This window comes from Rosa rugosa, chromosome 1 (assembly GCF_958449725.1).
Source record: "Rosa rugosa chromosome 1, drRosRugo1.1, whole genome shotgun sequence".
NCBI classification, from domain to species: Eukaryota; Viridiplantae; Streptophyta; class Magnoliopsida; order Rosales; family Rosaceae; genus Rosa; species Rosa rugosa.
In genome coordinates, this window is record NC_084820.1 from 26,927,544 (window position 1) to 26,950,110 (window position 22,567).

The following is a 22,567-nucleotide window of genomic DNA, read 5'->3' on the forward strand; positions in this document are numbered from 1 at the left end:
CATTTCAACTCATACTTTACTACAGAAGCATTTCAACATGTCTTTGGCAAAATGAACTTGCTTCATTTCAACTTGATCAGTTTACTTAGTGTAACCAACCGTTTATTTTCTAGTTGGTTAGGAAATGGAAATTTGTGTCGTTTAAAGATTGAAGGTCTTTTTTTTTTGGCAAAGATTGAAGGTTTTGAAGCGCCATTATAAAAAGCAAATAATAAATTCTGTTTTTGATTGATTTTACAAACAGGGTCCTACCACGGATAAAATTGTTGAAAAGTAAAAATGACTCTTTTTGACGTTGTCCATACATAAAAAAGTGACGTCTTATTAGTTATTACTGGTGTGAGAAAGCTTTTGTAAATTATCTGGCTTTAGTTTGATACTTTCTGTTTTGCATTATATATATATATAGGCCTTCTATGCTAAGGAGGTCCGTTCCTTAGCTAATGAACGAATTTCAATATTTTGACTACTTTTCGATCACATATTCACATCTTAACCATTCAGTTTTGCAAATTTTTTGTAGGTACAATTCTTGTACATGTCGTATTGGCATTTCCATACAAAACTCAAAGTCCCTTTACTGATCTCGGAGAATCACAGGTAAATGCATCTGCATATGCATGGGATTGCAACGTGTGTTGCAATCCCCGAGTTAGTAGTCAGTTTCTTTTTGGAGTCTGATTTTGGAAAGTAGGTTTTGGGTTTTATGTAATTACGTTTTTAAAAGATTTCTTTCTGATTGATAAAATCATGGTTTTTAAGTCCTAGGCATTTTAGGATTTGTAGATTTTATAATTGATTATTTTTAAGATTTGGTGGATATCTTGGAGTAAAAGTTCTTTCCTAATAAAAGTCTAATTAGGGTAGAATCTTGGATTATTGAGTCTTGGCCATTGGTCAATCATATATACACAAAGATACATGGTCAGAAGAAGGTCTCTTGGAAACGCAAGAATATTGTTAGGTGTCTTGCATGCTTGCTTGTAATTGAGTCTTCACAGGAGTCAAAACACTTGGTCCATGTTTTAAGTGTTTTTGATCATTGGTTCATATGCATAACTTCTCTTGAGATCAGTGGAGGAGCTGTGAAGAAAGAAGAGCGATATTTGGTGATCGTTCAAGTGAAGAAGGAGTTTGAGACAGAAGACAAACTTTGGATTAGTTTTTGTCTAATCATTGTAGCCGAGCTAGTGCTATTCAAGTTTGTAAAGAACATATCCTTCATCATAAGTTAATTCTTATTTTGGGTTCTCAAGAGTAAGAGCCCCGCAGTGTTTTTAATCTCATATTTGAGGTTTTCATTGCGTGACCAAAATCTGGTGTTATGTTTATTAATTTTGGTTTCTGCTGCCTAGTAAGGATTAATCCATAGCTTGCAATCCCCGTTTTCCAGAAAAACGTTTCATCCTTGTATTTTCATTTTCAGCCAAATTGATGATCGTTAAGGCATCCAAAACTGTAATTTACAATTGTGAACACGAACTGTTCACGTTTGATCTAAGGAGGTCTGTATTTCCATATTTTGATCACTTTTCAATCACATATTCACATATTAACTGTTCAGTTTAAGGCATCGAACTCGATTAAATCAATGAACGACAAAAACTTGTTGGGGACATCATTGAGTAGAAAGATATGTGTAAATTTGTGTATGATGTGTCCTACTCCCAAGTATAAGAAGTCAAGTTTTAGTAAAAGGAAAGTGAGAGTATCGTACCCAAGGGATTGAGTAACTCTACCCTAACTAGATCACCGTGAAAAGAAACCTAGAAAAAGCATGTAAAGTCTACCTCTTTACAAATTCACAACCTTAGCCCTTTGGAAGCTAAAAATCATGAGGATGGTATTTACAATTGTGGTAGTGAACGGTTTGGTTGATTTTAATTTATATAAAGTAAACTAAGTTGCACAAAAATAAACTAAGCTAATAAAAATAAAATAAAATAAAATAGAGACTTTGATCAATGAGATAAATAGGAGCATATGTTTTTGCATCTAGTCTCCCTCATGCATATAATGTAACCCATTTTCTAATAACAACATGCTTTGATAAATTCCCCCTCGGTTTTCGCTAGAGAAACCAAGATACCAACTAATCATATAACCTAACCATGTTGCTACAGCAAAGTTAGATCACACGACCTTAGTCCCATTTACATTCGCTAAAACATAAAAGGGCTTTGATGCCGTAAAGCCTAAGGCCTCTCGACTCTTAAACTCATGGTACCAAGCATTAATTTTAAGGTAAGGAACCCAAGCAATCTAGTTCTTCCCGTAAGAATAAGCTAGACCACCACCCTATTAGCTACACATGCTTCTCGGTTACAAAAGATTGTCAAGCTTAAGTTTCCGATTTCATTAATTCCTACAACATGCTTCTAGGTGACAAATCCAAAAACACATGTAAGAAAGTATTAAAGTAAAGTAGCTAAAGGATTCAAAACATGCATACTCATCAAAAACATGGCATCACATTGTTTTATACATGAGTTAGCCTAGCCCCAAATTTATTCTACTCACCGTCAATATATAGGTAAATAAAATCCTCATTAGAGTAAAATAAATTATCCATTAAATAATTAAAATATAAAAATGATAATAATATATATGTCATATGTCAACATATTATAAAATTTTTCCACAACTATATCAAACTTGAATTAGCAACCCCAAGTCAAATTTTTTATTGGATATGTCCCTAAAGGGACAGCAGCCCCAAGTCAAAGATCTTTAGATGATCACCGCACACAACTAACTACCTAGTAACCTTAATTAGTATAGATTTTCCAATAGTTGGTCAAAAGGAAATGAATAAGACTACGTAGGGCTGTCAATGAGTTGTGTAGGGTCAATGTATTTGTCGTGTCACAAGATACAAACTCAAACCCAACCCATTTAATAATCGTGTCAAAAATTAAAACTCAAACCCAACTTATTTATTAAATGGGTTACCCGTTTCCAACCCGCTTAACCCATTTAATAAATAGGTCGTGTCGTGTTAGACAAAATGACTCATTTAAGGGTTAACAATGCGACCCATTTAACTAAAAAAATGAATAAATTGATTAAATTCACTAGAAACTTCACAAGACGAAAAATATAAATAATTATATACAATTTATAAATAATTAAATATAATAATAATAAAGTAAAATATTTCAAATTGTCTAATCCTATGATCAAATACTCCTAATGTCCAAAATTTCAAAAAAAAAGTATAGCATAATCAGGTTATATGGGTTCACTTCGTGTTGGTAGGTTGACCCGTGGCTGACCCATTTATTAAATGGGTCATCGCGGGTTGACCCACAGCTGACCCGCTTTTTAATCGTGCGGGTTCAACCCGCTTTATTTCGTGTGGGTTTCGAGTCGTGTTATCGGATCGTGTCGGAATTCCCCTGACTAGGGATAGAATACAAAATAAAATTTTATTTATGAGTAGGGCGAGCTAAGGAAATGATACAGCAACTAACGAGAACGGATTTCACAACAGAAAAAAATGTCAAGTTTAATGGAAAAAAGAAAGAAGCTAAAAAAAAAAATGATAAAATCGATAATCTAGGAAGTACTGTAATGACCGGAGCTCGTTGACCATTGCTGCTGCACTGAAAAATCAGCTCCGCCACTCTGATCACCGGTAGCTTGTCTGAGCTGAACCGGTGACGTTGCCTGAGCACTAAAAAGTGACGAAAAGGCAGGCGGTGGCGGCGAAGAAGAAGCAGAGGAAACAGAGGAGGCGAGTGTAGAAGAAGTAGCTGATGGAGATGAAGACGAAGATAACAAAACCATCTGATCATAAAGACTCATAGGCCGTTGTTGTTGGAATGAAGCAGATGCTTGGGAGTGAACAATAGGTTCGGTGGATGTAGGAATAGACAGGAGGGCATTCGAAGAACCCGAAACTGTAGGTTGGGTCGTCATTGGATTTTCTGCAGCTGATGATGGTAGTGATCGGAGTCTGACGTTTTCCGGGAAGTTGAGTTTGGCCTTGTTACCTCGGAAGCGCAGGGCGGCCGTGTCGTAGGCTTGTGCTGCGGCTTCTGCTGTGTCGAATGTGCCTAGCCAGACTCTGGCAGCCTTGAACGGGTCTCTGATCTCAGCTGCCCATTTTCCCCATGGCCTCTGCCTCACTCCTCTGTATTTTCTCCTTATTGGTTGTTCTGATAATTGAGGTGCACTATATTCATATGCTGTTTGTATAGGTGGGGTAGTGCTAGTAGTCCTTCGAGTTCTTGTGATCGAGTTTTCTATGGAATTCATCAGAACAAATGTCAAAACAGTTGTTAGAACGTGCTTAGAAATGTTATAACCTCTTTTCTTTAATTTATCCTATATAGGTTTCAAATACAATGGTAGATCACTAGCTTTATGCAACTATGTCATTTTCGTTGAAAGAAAACTTTAGACTAGTCAGGAATTACACTCTTAGCTACGGATATTTATTTGGATAATTCTACGATACATGCCTATTTAGTTTTAAAATTTTAATGTATTTTTCCGTCAATCTTGCGAGCCAAGACGAGAAGAACATCTTCCTAAATTTGGACTATTCAAAGTACCAACTTCATCTTGAAGCAATTGAATGCGTGCACGATTTTTCTTTCCATCAACAACTAGAACTAGATAATTACGTGAAAAATTACCAGTAAAAAATGACACCAAAAAAAATAATAATAATAATAACCTGGAAAAACAGAGGAGGATGAAGGTGAGCCCTGTTGTGGAAAATCACCAAATGTTCTGCAAAGACTTGAAACCGACTCAGACATATTCTGTCCACCACCACCTCCTTCCTCTTCTCTTCCTCTCTTACTCCCAACGCCACCGCACAAACCATTCCCCGCCGGCGAATCCGAATCGTTAACCACATCAAACCTAGTCTGCTCCTCTCCTGTCAACACTTGCGTCAGAGCCGAAACCATTGCCGACATCTCCCTCTCCCTATCCAATCGCAACAGCATTGACGACGAAGCTAATATTCCACCAACACCACTACCACCACCACCACCACGTCGTTGTTGCTGAGAAAAAAGCAGGGGCTCAAATAGCAGCCACTCTTCGATAAGGTCTCTCTGTTCATGAGTTTGCTCAGTCTCATTTCCTTGCCCCGCCGCGGCGGCGCGCTCGTCGTCTCTGTCTCTGCTCGGATTCGCCACCTTTAGAAAACACATATATTTCACAACGAAAAACGGTGGAGTACTAAGACTTCAACCTAGGGTTATTAATTTACGTACGTAGTCGAAACACGACCAGGCCCCAGTAGGTAGCTGCAACAAGTTTGGGTTTGAACCGGCGTAGAAATATATATGCAACACACCAAGTTGTGGAGGTGGTGGAATAGATGGGATTAGTTTAACGCCGCCATGGGAGTGTACGTTGAATTGACATCGGTCGGTCCCTGTTGCTGGGCTGTCAGAACCTTAATTCAGGACGAAGCAATTCGTCGAATTAAAATATAGTCTTCTTCTTATTTTTGTTGCATCGAAATGGTTGGGGGAAATTCGCTTGTGTGTGAATTGAGAGATGATGAGGTAGGTAACCATTGAGCTAAGAAAGGAAAGAGAATCCATGGGGATATTATAAGGATACATTGGATTGGATAGGAATTAATTATGTCATAAGGGAGTCGATGAGATGTGTGAAGTGTGAACGTGCAAAATAATTGTGATTTAGTTGCAGAGAACCAAAAAAACATGACGACCAGAATTTAATGAGTCGGTGTTGAGGAACAAGGGCCGACATGAAGAGCCAGCCGTATTTTTGATGTGTAGCTGTGAAAATCTTGTGGGAAGCAGATTAGTTATGTAGCGATCTGGCTCCTCTAAGTGTGTAAGGAATGCAGTGTGTGTTATACATGTGTGTATAATTGAAATTTTGTTGTAGTTTAGCTGTAAAAAATAAAAATACATTTATTTATATGTACTTTTTCACACAAGAAAAACATAAATTTATATATAATTTTTTTTTGAGGAAAGATATTCTATATATCTTCAATATAGTCTGCAAATACAAGTCAAATACAAGTCTATCTTGACATGTCTTAAATAAGTACGTATGAAGGATAAGAGAATGATTTATCTTTCATTCTTGCTCTCCGAGGGTCCTACTCAATAATTAGTTGTATTAAACCAAATACTAATCCTAATCTAGCTAATTTCCGACTCCCTACCACTTGGGTGAAGTTATCTGCCTCCTTGTTCTAAAAGAAAGAAAGAGTCATTACATCCGCAAACTCGCCAACAGCTACGCATGATTAAAAAATGAATTAATTGACAGTTTTTTTTTTTTGGTGCATAAATTAATTGACAGTTAGACACACTTGAAATGAGACTGTTGTGTCCGATACACAAGTTGTTGCAGTGTTCTAGATTTACTTTGCGACTCGCACTTGGGTTGACAAACTCGCAAAGTAACTAAAAGCTTCCGGACCTTCTATTGTCGTTCAAAACCAACTCTCCACCTCCTCACAGTGATGTTGACTAATTTGTTCGGTATGATAGGTTTGACACGGTCTTTTGTTATAGAGAATATTTAGTGGGCATCCTCCATCTCTGTTTTTTTTTGTGGTGATCATCATCATCATCATCACTACTGCAGGTTCTAGGCTTGTAGCGATAGGAGGAGTAGAGAAGTTCGGTTTGGCTCTGCCGACCTATCTTTGTCGACGCGAACACTCCAAAATCCGGCATGACCCAAAAAGGACAGAACGACGGTGTTGATCACATCCCCCCTTGGTCCCCCACGCCCTCCAATCCAACCCGGTCAACGTTGACTTCAGTCAATTAATGTGTACATCACCATCAAGCATTCGATATCTTCTACGACATTATTTTGTGGGCCCCACAATGAGAGAGAAAGATAGAGAGAACTAGTTCTGGGGGAGGTTGTTACTTTTGATTTTATTGATTTGCATGTACTTGTGTCGAGGAGAGGAGGAGAAGGATAAGGTTGACGCGGTTTTTGGTTTTGGTTTTGGTTTTGGTTTTGGAATGGAGGAAATTGAAAAGGAGCGATGGGATTGGAAAGTGGGTGAGGTGGGTGAGGGTTTGAATGCACGCACCCAGATTGGAGCCTTTTCATTACAAGATTTTGCAGCACCAGACAAGGAGAAAGTGAAAAGCGTGGGATGCATGCAGCATGCCCCAAATGGGAAACCTAGGTCTTAGTTCTTACAGTTAAATGTACGGCCGGATAATAGATGCCATTGCATTTATTAATGTGGAGAGAATTAGAACAACACTTCCTTGCCTCTCACGAATTAGAACACTTCTTTATCTCTCACAAACAACGTCGACTGGGTTATTTAATTTTTTATTTTATTTTTTTTATTTTTTATTTTTTTTTTAAGTTTAAGTTGAAGACTTGAATGTTCCATACTTTTTTTTAAGTTATTGTCCAACGCGTTTTCTAGTGAGAGAAACTCCTGCTTCTCTCTAGCCAACCCAGCTTCCAGCTTTCCCCCTCCTCCCCCCCCCCCTTTCTTGCTAGATCTAGATCTCTCTGATCTGGATCTTTGGCTTGAAAGTTGGGGGAGATATTTTCCCTCTTCGCGAGGCTTATCCCTACCCTTCTCGTGGTAGCTCCCTGCTGCCCCGGTGGTGGCAAGTATGCTTTCCCTTTTGTCTTTGCTTTCCTGTCCTTCCCAGATTCCCTTTTCCAACCATTCCTAATCTTTAATTTTCAGCATACCCATCTCTCTTTGTCTCAAATCTCTGATTCATCATGGTTAAGATGCACATCCTCCTCACCCATCGGACTCCACTTCACCGATTGCTCCTTGGTCCATCGGAGCTCTGTCGTCGGCGTTGTTTGGATTGTCTGTTTTAACGGGTTTTTCCCGTCCCTGCGCGTAAACCCTTTGAATACGGTAGTGCAACAAGGGTCTGCACGGTCTTTGGCCGTCTGTCCCTTTGATCCCTCTGCGGATCAATCTCCTTCTCCTTATCTCTTTTTCTTTTTTTCTTCTGCTTTGGTTACTGTCTTTGTTTCTGAGGATGTTTTGTATGGTTTAGAGATTTGGGTTATGGAGATATTTCGATGGGTTCTATGCTGCTGTACTTGCACGGGATTGTTTTGGTTGGACTCCAAGTCTTCGTCGGCAGATCTGGTGACGTTTCTGTGTCACCTTTGGGCTTGGCTGGTGGCGGCGACGTCACTACGTCATCTCTCTCCTGTTAGATCTGCACTGCGGCTGAAGATTGTAGGGCTATTTGGTTTTGTTTGTTGTTGTTTGTTGGTTTTTATTTTGGCCCGTTTTGGGTCTTTTGTTTATAATATTGTTCTTGTTTGAATAAAAATCTTTCCATCACCAAAAAAAAAAAAAAATGTTCCATACTTTGTAAGTACTTATCATAATTTGCAGTTAAATAATGGACACACCACTGTCCATGATATTTGTTTATTTTTTTCAGCAGGTTAATTCTTTCTGATTTATAGGTCTAACATGACTTGAAATTCATACACGATATGAGGTGTTGAATTCTTTTGTTTAGAAAAGGGCTATTTGCGGGTCAAGCCGCTAAAATACGATTAATGAACGGGTGGGTTTAAAAGTCACCCCTCAAACTCTTTAATGACCTACATATATACCGCATTTGTTTTATTAACGGGTTGACATTCAACTAACTTCAAGTGTTCATATGATTGCATTATGAGTGTTTAGACCTCCTCTAGTAATTTTTGTCCCATATTAGTATGTTTAGTATTCAGACCTCCTATAGTAATTTTTGTCCCATATTAGTATGTTTAGTATTCAGACCTCCTATAGTAATTTTTGTCATCAAACTTTCACTTTTGTCCTTCGTTTTCTCCCTTAACACCTCACCTCTTCCTACCTCTGCGACTCCAGGACTCTCACGATTGCAAGTTAGGCCTGGGATTGGGTCAATCCGTGTGCAAAAGGTGTGGAACCGAGAAGCAAACATAACTCTCATAATCGGTTCGGTTTTGGTAACAAATTTGTTGGAACCGTTTTCGAACCGAACCAACTCTAAACGGTTCGGTTCCTGCCTATTTTCGGTTCCTTAAGAACCTGTTCTTGCTGCTTGGAACCGTTTCTAAATGACACAAATAAGTGGCTGCATAAAAACTTTCAAAGTGCAAAGACATTAGAAATACAAATTTGTTCACTTTTAAGTTACAGCCATTTCAAACATCAAAGTTCAAACTTAACAAATTGCAAAGTTACAATTAACCAACAGATCCAATTATCCAAACTTCCAAAGTAGTGAAAGTACTGAAAGTTTGCAAGCCTAGATGAAAAACAGAAAAGACATTAAGCGAATAAGTTAAATTCATGATTTGAATCTTGAAGTTGGAATGCAGCAAGGCAGCAGGCAGATCTCCAAGGCAGCAAGCAGATCTCCAACTTCAATATTTCCACAGACTTGAAATCAAGACGCAAGCAATAATGCAATATCATTATGAATAACCCTCGTTTCCTGCATTCAATATTCATTATGAACAACCCTCCTAGCAAACAATCTAAGTTTCCTGCATTCAATATGAACACACTTTTCAATTCTTTCACAACACACTAGTAACTGAACCTGCATTCACAAGACCTCAATCATGCATTCATGCACAAAACAGAAACTTGCATTCATACTTTTTTTTTTCAATCATAAAAGAGGCATTGTTACACAATACAGAAACCTGCATTCAATCATTCGTACTTTTTGTTTTTTTCAAAACAGCAACCTGCATTAAATATGAACACACTTTTCAATTCTTTCACAACACACTAGTAACTGAACCTGCATTCACAAGACCTCAATCATGCATTCAAGCACAAAACAAAACCCTGCATTCATACTTTTCTTTATTCAAAATAGAAACCATGCATTCATACACAAAACAGAAACCTGCATTCAATCATTCATACTTTTTTTTTCAAAACAGAAACCTGCATTCATGCACAAAACAGAAACCTGCATTCATACTTTTTTTTTTTCAAAATAGAAACCATGCATTCATATAGAAAACGGAAACCTGCATTCAATCATTCATACTTTTTTTTCAAAAAAAAAAAACTTGCATTCATGCACAAAACAGAAACCTTAAACCTGCATTCATACTTTTGTTAGACACACACATTTCACAGAAATCTGCATCCAATCATTCATAGTTTCATAGACACACACTGTACTTACATGAGCATTTGCCAAGCATAATTAGCTAGAATGAGCCACGCTCATGCTACCGTCAGCGGTACCAACTACCACCAACTGTGTGACCTACGGAAACACAGCCAAGCAGGCTACCGCCTGAGCCCCGGCTCACCCCCAGATCACCGTTGACGCGCCGTTACGCGCTGCACCAAGATAGCATCAGAAGCTCCAGAAACTGGGAACTGAAGCATATCAGTCCCACACGAAAACAAGGAAGAGGTCAGCCTCTTCCCAACCTATAAAAAGTTCTCTCATCTCTCCTCATTAATTACACATTTACTACTTACCTGTTGTTACGTTGTCAACATAAATACATTGACTAACTTAGGCATCGGAGGAGAGAAGACCGCTCAGCGCGGTCTCCCTTTGACGCCTCTTTGTATTTCACTTGATAGGTAGTAGGAGTACCGATCATATTGCAAGTAGCAGTCCGCCCATCGGACCAGCGTTAATCAAGGTTTAGCTACCGCTGAACTTTAAACATTAACATTGGCGCCGTCTGTGGGAATCCTTGAACAAAAGGTCATCCCACCACAACATCCACCATGACTAACGGTAGCGAGGCAAACGCTGAGGAGCAGGCCGATCAATCCGCCAACCCCCATCCCACCAACCCAACGACTAACGTTAACCCAGCGATTAACATTAACCAGGCACTATTCAACACACCGGTCAACCCCAGCGTGGAACCCCAGATTACTCCCCAGGTCCCGCCAACTCAAACTACAGCGGAGGCTCGGCCGAGTGGCAGTCGCCCACCGGTGCAGGACCTTGCCGCTATGTATGAGCTGGCACTGGCGGACCTCCACAAGGCAAACAAGGAGCGCGAGCAGGAGCGCAGAGAAAAGGCCGAGACCCAAAAGCAGGTGGCCACGCTGATGTCAAGATTTGACGAGCTGAAGAAGGCGCTGGAAGCAAACGCTAACCTAGTGTAGAGCGAGCAATCGCGGAGCACCAGACACAGTCGACCCAACACTGGCAGATTGGTACTCGTTCCAACCATACAGATGCATGTACCGCTGAACCCACCAGAACTACTGGGAATGGGACCACCTCCCCTACCCCGACTAATGTTGGAGCAGGAGGCGGAGTCACAACCACACACTAACCGCTCGGCAATCAGGGCTAGAACCGAGGGCAATATACCTGTCCCCAGGCGGGAGCCGACACAGCGAAACCTCTAGGCGAGGCTCACTGGCGACACAACCACCCTAATCCTAGAAAGGATGCAACAACTAGAGCAAAGGCTAATCCGGGCGGAGGCAGGCGCCCCAGCGCCAATTCCAAATCCACTCTTTGCGTCCAGGCCAGGACCATTCACTGCTAGGATTCTGCATGCCATCCGGCAGGCACATGAGAAGACATCAAAGATGTCACATTACAGCGGCATGACTGACCCCTTTGTCCATATGGACACCTTCAAAAAAGTCACCAACAACAAGGGCGATGACGCCACCTTCTGCCACTTATTCAGCGAAAAGCTGGATAGCGAGGCAATGAGTTGGTTCTTTGAGTGTCCGCCAGGATCAATCGACTCATTCCACGCACTATCAAATGCTTTCCTCTCTCGGTTCATCCTATTGGCCGGCGGACACCACAACACAAGTCAGTTGTTCACCATCAAACAGGGTGAAGAGGAAACATTGAAGTCATTCGTCACCAGGTGGCGAGTGGCGACATCTCAGTGCCGAGATCTTGACAAAACAATGGCGCTGGCAGCCTTCAAGCAAGGACTCCTGAATGGACCATTCCTCTATCATCTCAATTATAACCATCCAAATGCTGCGTATGACTACGTCATGGGCGAGGCCGTCATCCATGCACAAGCAGAGTTCATTACATATGGAGAAACCCCACCGCCTCCGCCAACACCGGCAAAGGCCACTCAGCCTTCCTCCAGCCATCAGGAGACCGCTAACAAAGCCCCTGCTACGCCGCCAACTGATAAGAAGAGAGAGTGGCAACATGGCAACTACCAGAGTAAGCGGCAGAAGGACTAGCATTACCACAAGGGTAATCGCTCATCCCAGGAGGACAACCGTAACAAACAGACGGAGTCCTCCCAACGGTACGCAGTGTTCACAGTCCTCACGGCCTCGTATGAAGACATATACGACCAGTGCAAAGATCAGATCCCACCGCCACCCCCAAGAAAGTACCCAAGAGTGGGAAAACCAAGAAACACTGGCAAGTGGTGCAAGTACCACGAGGACAGCGGTCACAACACCAACAACTGCAACGCTCTCAAAACGGCAATTGAGACTTTGTACCGCGATGGTAAGTTGGAGCAGTTCAAGGTACATTAGCCGCCACCTGTGGTCGCCAGTATCGAGCCCATGCGTCGCATCAACACCATCGACGGTGGCGCTCCAATCACCAACATGTCTCATAGAGCAAAAAAGCACTACGTACGTGCTAACCACCCTAAGGAAGTTTGCAACATTCGCTATGAGAGATCCGCTAAGCTCCCACGATCTGGTTGGGAACCCATCACCTTCTCGGAGGAAGAAGAGTACGGAGTACGGCTACCCCACGATGATCCATTCTTGATCGACGCCATGCTCGACAAATGGTCAGGGTCCTCTTTGACAGCGGCTCCGCTGTCAATGTCATCTTCAATGGTTGCTACAACCAGCTCCAGCGAAATAGAAAATTGCTCCAAGATCATGAGTCGCTGCTCAACTTCTCCGGCGACGTCACACAACCGCTTGGTTCTAACTACATGAGCCTGGTCATTGACACAAGCCCATGCACAGCGGAAATACATACAGAGTTCATCGTTGTCGATTGCTTCAGCTCATACAATGCCATCATCGGTCGACTAGCGCTCAACAAACTAAAGTGCATCATAGCCGGGTACATGCTTCTCATGAAGTTCCCTACTCCCAACGGGACAGGCTGTGTGAAAGGAAGTCAGCAATTGGCACAAGAGTGTTATTCAACAACTGTGTCACGGTCAACGCGCCGCCATGAGATCCTAACGGTAGGAAGCCATGCACCAGCACCAAATATCTTTGAGGACCCTAGGGATGACGAGGCGAAATATGTAAAGAAGGAGCCTGTCAACCCCGTGACGTCATTGAAGGTTATCAGCATCTCTGACGACCATCCTGAGCGGACAGTCTGCATAGGCGCTCAGCTAGCCCCAGATATAGCGGCATAGCTCACTCAGTTTCTACGTGACAACGTCGTTGTCTTTGCATGGTCCTACGCTGATATGCCTGGTATCTCCCTTGAAATCATCACGCACAAGCTGAGCATAAAGCCATCCTTCTATCCGGTCAAGCAGCGGCGAAGGGCCTTTGACGAGGAGAGATATCGTGCAATAGGGGAGGAAGTCGCCAAGCTCCAGGGAATTGGATTCATCCGCCAAGTCAATTATCCTCAGTGGATTTCCAACTTAGTCATGGTCAAGAAACCTAGCGGCAAGTGGCGGATGTGTGTCGACTTCAAAGGCCTCAACAAGGCATGTCCCAAGGATAGTTTCCCGCTACCCCGCATTGATCAACTGGTCGATGCAACCGCTGGACACGAGCTACTCTGCATGATGGACGCCTTCTCCGGCTATAATTAGATCAAGATGCACCTTGGCGACCAAGAATGCACCACCTTCACAACCGACAAGGGCCTATACTGCTAAAATGTCATGCCTTTCGGTTTGAAGAACGCTGGGGCAACGTATCAGCGGTTGATGAACGCCATGTTCGCTGAGCACCTCGGCAAAATAATTGAGGTCTACGTGGACGACATGTTAGTCAAAAGCATCAAGGCCAGCGGACACGTGGCAAACCTCCGCATCATATTCGCAATTCTCTTGGCCTATGGAATGCGCTTCAACCCAGAAAAATGCTTCTTTGGCGTCACCACCAGCAAATTTCTGGGCTATATCGTCAGCGAACGAGGCATCGAGGCCAACCCTGACAAGGTGCAGGCCATCCTTAACATGACAACCCTAGAGTACAAGGTGCACGTTCAGAGTCTACAGGGAAAGCTAACCGCCCTCTCTCGGTTCATCTCCAGACTGACTGACAAATGCCTCCCATTTTTCAAAGTTCTGAAGAGGACCCACAAAAAAGAAGTTGAATGGACCCCAGACTGCGAGGTGGCATTCCAGGGCTTGAAAGAATACCTAGCGGCAGTCCCACTTCTCTCCATTCCTGTACAAGGCGAGGTACTGTACATTTACCTAGCGGTATCCCAGTCGGCGGTAAGCTGCGCCATTGGCTGGAGCGCCAGGAAGAACTCCCAGTGTTCTATGCCGGCAGAGGCATGAACGGGGCGGAGACAAGATATACCCCCTGGAGGAGCAACTAGCCCTCGTACTCATTGTTGCCGCTAGGCGCCTCTGCCAATACTTCCAGGCCCACACAATTCATGTCCTAACAAATCAACCGCTGAGGCAGGTAATGCAGAACCTTGAGCACTTCGGGCGCCTTAGCAAGTGGGCCATCGAGCTCAGCAAGTTTGATATTGACTACAAGCCAAGGACCGCCATGAAAGGTCAGGCGGTGGCAGATTTCATCGCTGAGCTCACCGAGCGTCAGGATGAACCCAACCCAGGGACAGAGGCCAGCACAGAAATGGTAGCCGCTGAAGAACCAGCCCCACAACAGTCAGACTGGAACCTCCATGTGGACGGCTCAGATTGCTCCAAAGCCTGTGGCGCCGGAGTCATCTTAACAGGACCAAGGGGACTAAACGTGGAATACGCGTTAAAATTCAATTTCACAGCCTCAAACAACATGGCAGAGTATGAAACGCTCATTGCAGGCTTACTTCTCGCCATCGACTTAGGGGCTGATAGCGTCAACATATTCAGCGACTCCCAACTAGTCGTTAACCAGGTCAATGACAGCTTCCAGGCCAAGGACCAGTAATTAGCGGCATACTTGGGGTACGTCAAGACGCTTCTCAAAAAATTCAAATTTCACACCATCACACAGATCCCCAGGGAAAAGAACGCCAAGGCTGATTCACTGGCAAGACTAGCAACCGCCCAACCTCACCAAAGTCCAGCGGACACAAGGGTGGAATGCCTTGACAAGCCAAGCATCACAAAAACCCTGGCGGAAATTTTCAACATTGAGGTCAATCCCAGCTGGATGGATGAAATCATCGAATACAAGCGCAATGGAACACTGCCCACCGACAGGGTCGAGGCAAGGCAGCTAAAGAGGAGAGCAACCCGCTACAACATACAGAATGGCAAGCTGTACCGCCAGGGATTCACCCACCCTAACCTCCGGTGTCTTACCTCAGAGAAAGGAAGGGCTGTTCTGGAAATGATACACGCAGGAGAATGCGGAAACCACTCCGGCGCCAGATCTTTGGCCAACTGCACAATGCGACAGGGCTACTTCTGGCCCACGCTCGGCGACGACGCCAGGAAGGTTTCCAGGTCTTGCCACAAATGCCAACAGTACGCTGACCTCCCCCACGCACCGGCGGAACCTTTGTCAATCATCATTGGTCCATGGATTCACTCCATGTGGGGCCTAGACTTGCTCGGCAAATTTCCGACTGCCAGAGGTCAGTTCAAGTACAACATTGTCGCCATAGACTACAACAGCAAGTGGATAGAGACAGAACCGCTGACGGCAATAACTACCGCCAAGGTAACCCACTTCCTCTTGAAGAACATATATTGTCGCTACGGCGTCCCCTATACCATCATCACAGACAATGGCACGCAGTTCAACAACAAGGAACTCATATCTTTCACCGCTAACCTGGGCACCAAGATGAGCTTTGCATCTGTCGCTCACCCACAAAGCAACGGCCAAGTCGAAGTAGCAAACAAGATAATCAAGAAGCTGCTGAAAAAGAAACTCGACGACGCCAAGGGTTTATGGGCGGAAAAACTCCCGGAAGTTCTGTGGGCCATCAGGACTACCCCAACTTCCGCCACTGGTGAAACACCATTCTGTATGATGTACGGTACTGAGGTCGTCCTACCCATTGAGGTCACCCAGCCTACCGCTAGGGTCGAGGGCTACTGCCCCGAGACCAACGGCGAGGTCATCAGCCTCGACAAGGACCTCATCGAGGAGAAACGACACAAGGCCCATTTGCACAACTTGCAAAACAAGCAACTGGTATCACGTTTCTACAACGCCAGAGTCAAAACCCGGAACCTCCAACTGGGGGACTGGGTAATGAAGGAAGTCATTCCACCGCCAACGGCACTCCGCCCAACTTGGGAAGGACCATACAAAATTGTGGAAGTCGTTAGCTCTGGCACCTTCTACTTAATGGACAAGGATGGTGTCACAACGACCCACCCTTGGAATACCGAACACCTTCAGTATTATTACAAATAGTCATGCCGCTACCCAAGAGCATCTTGACTTAGCTAAATTTTTGTTCTATGTTTAGCTAAGGGAAGCTACCCAACGGGTACAATCCCGCTTTTGTAAACGCTGATCTGTCAGCTATCAATGAAACGAGGAATTATTCAAACCATTGTCACCAAGTCCTAGCACAAGAATTAACTGGCAACGCCAACAATATTCGGCGGACCACGTCCTCTACATCGTGCACTTGGAACAATTTTAATTCCTTTAATGTTTCGATTGATTGACAAAAGCCTAAGTCAAAACTCTAGCGGTATGTCAACATGCAAGCAATGCAATCATTATAAACAAGCCCACACTTTGAAAATTTCAGAGAAACTACGTTTCATTATCTAGGGTCGGGACTTCCCGCCCAAAAATATTGTCAAGGTGCAGAGAAGCCCTAGCGGCATTACAAAAAACAAAAGAAGTGAACAAGCGCCGGGCCACAAGGGCTCGAACTGATCTTCAGGGATTGATGGGCGCGACGGCAACTTAACCATCCACTGGCGACTGTCGATCGACCAGGCGACTTGTTTGGTCAGACCCGTGAGCAGTAGGGCTTGGCGTCACCATGGTGCCATCTGCGTGGGTGTGAGCCGCCATGAAGTTTGCACGGGAGACTTCTGATTGAGTTGGGGGAGGAGTCTGCAAACCGTCATCCGCCGGACTATCATCGCTCTCGCCACTTCCTGAGCGGACACCCTCAGCTTGGGTGGGAACCACACAGCTCGCGGGAGATTCCCTCTGCCCTGACGGCCCAGCAGACTAGGACGCCTTGACCCAGTCAATGGCGTCCTTCTGATTAAGCAGTTCCAGGTTGGTGGTGGCGCCAGCTTTCGCTGCCTCCATCATTGCCTGCTTGTACTCTGCAGACTGCTTGAATGCCTCCACGGCGGCGGACTCCATGCGGCTCCTCTCCGCTTCCCGCTGGGCAACCTCGCCCTCCAACCGCTTCACCTCCGCGGATTTGGCGGCGGAATCCCGCTGAAAGATCTCAATTTTCTTGACCTTTGCTGCCAGTTGATCCTTCAGCAGAGCTATGTCTTGCTCCAGTTGGGACACATGGTCGTTCCGCTCGAGGTCCCGCTCGTTGGCGACATTCAGCTTGCCGCGGGCATCCAGGGCGTCGCACTCTGCCGCGGTCAAGCGCCGCTCAACATCCGTCAGCTTACCCTTGGTCTCATCCAACTCCCTCTGGAGACCTTTAATCTCCTCCCTCAGCTGCCACTCAACCTGGGGTTGGCTCGATGCAGCCAGGAACATCTCATGCAGCCCAACGGACAGGTGCCCGAAGGCGGAGCTGAAGGGTGATTGTTGGATAGCGGTCTGGCACACAGTCCTATCCAGCCCGCCAAACCCCAACCGCTTACAGAGGTGAAAAAGGAACTCCCGCTCCGGATCCGTCAGGAATTCGGCGTAGGCACCAAATGAATCTAGGCCACTCGCATGAACCTCCCCGGCGACGGCCACGGTCACCTTCGGCGGGGCCTGTCTCGCCCTCTTTTGCTGGCGGACGCAGATGACCTCCGCATCGTCGCCCTCTTCTTCTTCGTCGGCATCATTCTGCCGCCGTTTCCATTGCAGAACAGCCCGTGTTGCACCAGCGGCGACAGTGGCTAGCCGAGAGGCAACTACGGCTCCAACCCCGCAATTGTAGCTGGTTCCTTCGAGGGCGCCACCCTCTCCTTCTGGGGCCCACGCCGATTGGCGGGCACTTTCTCATTCGGCTGCACAGGAGCAGCAGGGGTTCTACTCCCACCAGCAGCCCTTTGCCCTTCGCCACCCTCGACAGACTCCACGCTCTAGTCAGCGGGAGTTATATGCGAGTAATGGGGCATCGGCATCACCGTCGAAACCTCCGACTGGCTCACTGCCAGTGTCTGGGGGTCGACGATGGATTGCTGCGCCGCCCGCCCGGCGGCGTACATACTTTCCAGGAAATTATTGATCTCGGTGCAGTCCATGGCGTTCTTAAACGCGTCCCGACTCGCTTTGTTACCAGGCGGTATATCTAAAGCAAGAACAACGACGGTTAGCTTGGAACAAATGGAACTACGGCACAGGTCAGCGTAGACTACTTACCAAGGGCGCGCGTCAACTGCTGATCGACCAACAACTCCCACCCGGTGAGCAAGCGAAGGTCCAGCAGGTTGCGATTCTGCCAACAACCTCTAATCCTGGCCACGCGGCACTCTTCCTCGCACGTCAGGTTAAAACGCAAACCCGTTACACCAAAAAAAAAATGAGGCAATGGTTAAAACAAAAGAAAAGAAATATCATATAAGCAAAATTACCAACTCCGACCAGCGGAAGCTAGCCACAACCTTGGATAGGTTGGAACTCTGACTTAATCTTAAATGTCGGCACCCCATCGTTCGACCCCGCTTCATATTCCCATCCCGTGGTCGCAATGCAGAAGGTCCCCCGCCAAGGAGACATGGAATCCTTCAGATTCTCGACTAACTTGGGCACCCTTTGGCGGCGGCTCAAGTTCACTTGCCCGCTGCAACCTTGGCGCCTCACGTACACAAGCTTGTAGAAGTGAAGAACTTCCGCCACGGTTGGCCCTTCACATCCTGACAAACGCCAGAGTTAGTTCATCGCCATTAGCAACCGCCACATGTTGGGGAAAATTTGCCCAAACGCGAGGTCGAACTCGCAAATCAAAATTTGGAGATTTGGCAGTAGGGGAAATGTCACCCCCTGGCGGAAGATTGCCTCGTGCACGGCAGCATACCCCGCTGGCAAAATCAATGCTCTCTCATCCTTTATCGGCGGTCGCAACTTCACAACCCCAGGGAGGTGAAACACCCGCTTTAGTCGATTCACGGCGCCTATAGTCATCGGCCCGCCCGCCTCATCCACTGGGGTACCATCACGGAGGACCCAGGCTGACTCAGTCTCCTCCCCGCCATCCTCTCCCCCGCCAGCGGAACCGCTAGCGGCGCTATTGCTCGTAACCGCTCTTCACGCCTATTACGGGCGGCAGCTTGCTCCCCCGCCCTAGAGCTCTCCGGACGCCCGACACGACCCATTGCTACCTCCCAAGGTATTGTCTGTAGCGGCTCAATATCTAGCAGTTCGGACAGTGAGGTTCCTGTATGGGCAGACGGACGCAACGAGTCAATAAATATCCTATCCGCCACGCTGAGCGACACGTCAGACCCAGAATCCTCACTGCTCGAGATCTCTACGACGCTAGCCATCACAAACCCTAAAACCCAGGTACGTTAGTTCAACAACGATCTAAACTGTGCCTATGTCAGATTGCAGCCAAGAACATCAAGAACACCCATTCCCAGAAAACCCAGAAAATGCCAAAACAAGAACAAAACGCATCCACACTAAAACCCAGATTCGACCATCTAGCAAGGTGAAAAACCCCAACCCTCTGTCAAACACCTAAAACCCACCCCCAAACACAATCCTAGACCCTTATATACACCAGGAAATGGCAGAAACCACTTCGAAACCACAAAACCAGAAACTGACAGAAACAACAAAAAATCCAATGAAACAGGGACGAGAGTCAGGCTACCAACCTCAGAGATGGAAGCTCTGGTGTGCTCGAGGGTGCTTGTCTTCGCTTCAAGAGGTTTTCGTCCCCCACGGATTGATAACTTCACGGAATCGCAGAATCTTCTTCTTGGATCTCAGAGCAAAGCTTGAAGACGACGACATTGGTTCAAGATGCAAAGTGTTGAACCACTCAGTTTACCTCCCTTTTATGTCAACATCAAACAAATGTAGGCTGTCCGCTACAAAACGACATCGCACGACAGCCGTACACATGCCCCACGATCACACTTACTCTCCGGATTAACCGAGGCGTCGCCTCGGTTACAAAATCCATAATTACTCGCATTAATGGCGAGGATGCGGGCGTGCTGAGGAGACGTTATCCCACACGTTAACCTAATGCACAATGGCCACGTGTTGAGCGTTGTCAAACGAAGCGTCTATCCGAAGTAACCGTCCACAAAGAAGGTGCACAAACCGTCAAGCAAGAGTCTCCGCTCAGCGCGACACCGCTAGCGGAAATTCTTCCTTTTCTTCTTGCAAGCGAGAGTCTCCGCTAAGCGCAACACCGCTAGCGGAACTTCTCCCTTTTCTTCTTGCAAGCGAAAGTCTCCGCTCAGCGCAACACCGCTAGCGGAAATTCTCCATTTCTTCTTGCAAGCGAGAGTCTCTGCTAAGCGCAACACCGCTAGCGGAACTTCTCCCTTTTCTTCTTGCAAGCGAAAATCTCCGCTCAGCGCAACACCTCTAGTGGAAATTCTTCCTTTTCTTCTTGCAAGCGAGAGTCTCCGCTAAGCGCAACACCGCTAGCTGAACTTCTCCCTTTTCTTCTTGCAAGCGAAAGTCTCCACTCAGTGCAACACCGCTAGTGGAAATTCTTCCTTTTCTTCTTGCAAGCGAGAGTCTCCGCTAAGCGCAACACCGCTAGCGGAACTTCTCCCTTTTCTTCTTGCAAGCGATAGTCTCCGCTCAGCGCAACACCGCTAGTGGAAATTCTTCCTTTTCTTCTTGCAAGCGAGAGTCTCCGCTAAGCGCAACACCGCTAGCGGAACTTCTCCATTTTCTTCTTGCAAGCGAAAGTCTCCGCTCAGCGCAACACCGCTAGCGGAAATTCTCCCTTTTACAAGGGATGACGAGGAGAAATATGTAAAAAAGGAGCCTGTCAACCCGGAAACATCCTTGAGGGTTATCAGCATCTTCGACGAGCACCCTGAGCGGACGGTCCGCATCGGCGCTCAGCTAGCCCCAGAGAAAGCGGCAGAACTCACTCAGTTTCTACGAGACAACGTCGCCGTCTTTGTATGGTCCTACGGTGATATGCCGGGCATCTCCCTTGAGATCATCACGCACAAGTTGAGCATCAAACCATCCTTCTATCCGGTCAAGCAGCGGCGAAGGGCCTTCGATGAAGAGAAATATCGTGCAATAGGGGAGGAAGTCGCCAAGCTCTAGGGCATTGGGTTAATCCGCCAAGTCAACTATCCTCAGTGGATTTCCAACTTGGTCATGGTTAAGAAACCTAACGGAAAGTGGCGGATGTGTGTAGACTTCAAGGGTCTCAACAAGGCATGCCTCAAGGATAGCTTCCCGCTATCGCGCATCGACCAACTGGTTGACGCTACAGCGGGACATGAGTTGCTCAGTATGATGGATGCCTTCTCAGGATACAACCAAATCAAGATGTAACCCGGTGACCAGGAATGCACTACCTTCATAACCGACAAGGGCCTATACTGTTACAATGTCATGCCTTTCGGTTTGAAGAACGCTGGGGCAACATACCAGCGGTTGATGAATGCCATATTCGCAGAACACCTTGGCAAAATAATAGAGGTCTACGTGGACGATATGCTAGTCAAGAGCATCAGGGCTAGTGGACACGTGGCAAATCTCCCCATCATATTCGCCATTCTCTTGGCCTATGGTATGCGCCTCAACCAAAAAAAATGTTTCTTTGGCGTCACCACCAGCAAGTTCTTGGGATACATCGTCAGTAAACGAGGCATAGAGGCTAACCCTGACAAGGTGCAAGCCATCCTTAACATGAAGTCCCCGAAATGGAAGGTGCACGTTCAGAGCCTACAGGGCAAACTGACCACCCTTTCTCGGTTCATCTCCAGGCTCACCGACAGATGTCTCCCATTCTTCAAGGGTCTAAAGAGGACCCACAAGAAGGTAATTGACTGGACCCCAGATTGTGAGGAGGCGTTCCAAAGCTTGAAGGAGTACTTGGCAGCAGTTTTCATCCAAGAACATCAAGAACAGTTACCAAGAAAACACCAAAACAAGAACACAATGCATATACACTCAAAACCCAAATTCGACCATCTAGCAAATTCGTAAACCTCAACTCTCTGCCAAGCACCTAAACCCATCCTCAAAAATCATTCTAGACCCTCAGATACACCGGGAAAGGGCAGAAATCACTTCAAATAGCAAAACTAGAAACTGACCGAAACCAGAATCAATGAAACAGGGACGGGACTCGGATTACCAACCTGGAATATGGGAACCCTTGTGCGCTTGGAGATGCTCGTTTTTGCT

At 45.7% G+C, this 22,567-nt stretch overlaps 1 protein-coding gene across 1 annotated transcript; it reads right to left on the minus strand.

The window, feature by feature from the left end:
- Window positions 1-3,411: 3,411 nt before the first annotated feature.
- On the minus strand, window positions 3,412-5,712 carry LOC133724468 (ethylene-responsive transcription factor ERF110-like). The gene is made up of 2 exons (XM_062151220.1): window positions 4,685-5,712; window positions 3,412-4,247 (listed from the first exon to the last, which is right to left on the minus strand). Exons 1-2 carry the CDS (start codon window positions 5,169-5,171, stop codon window positions 3,559-3,561), a joined length of 1,176 nt encoding a protein of 391 aa, XP_062007204.1. The 5' UTR covers window positions 5,172-5,712; the 3' UTR covers window positions 3,412-3,558.
- Between the last annotated feature and the right edge of the window lie 16,855 nt (window positions 5,713-22,567).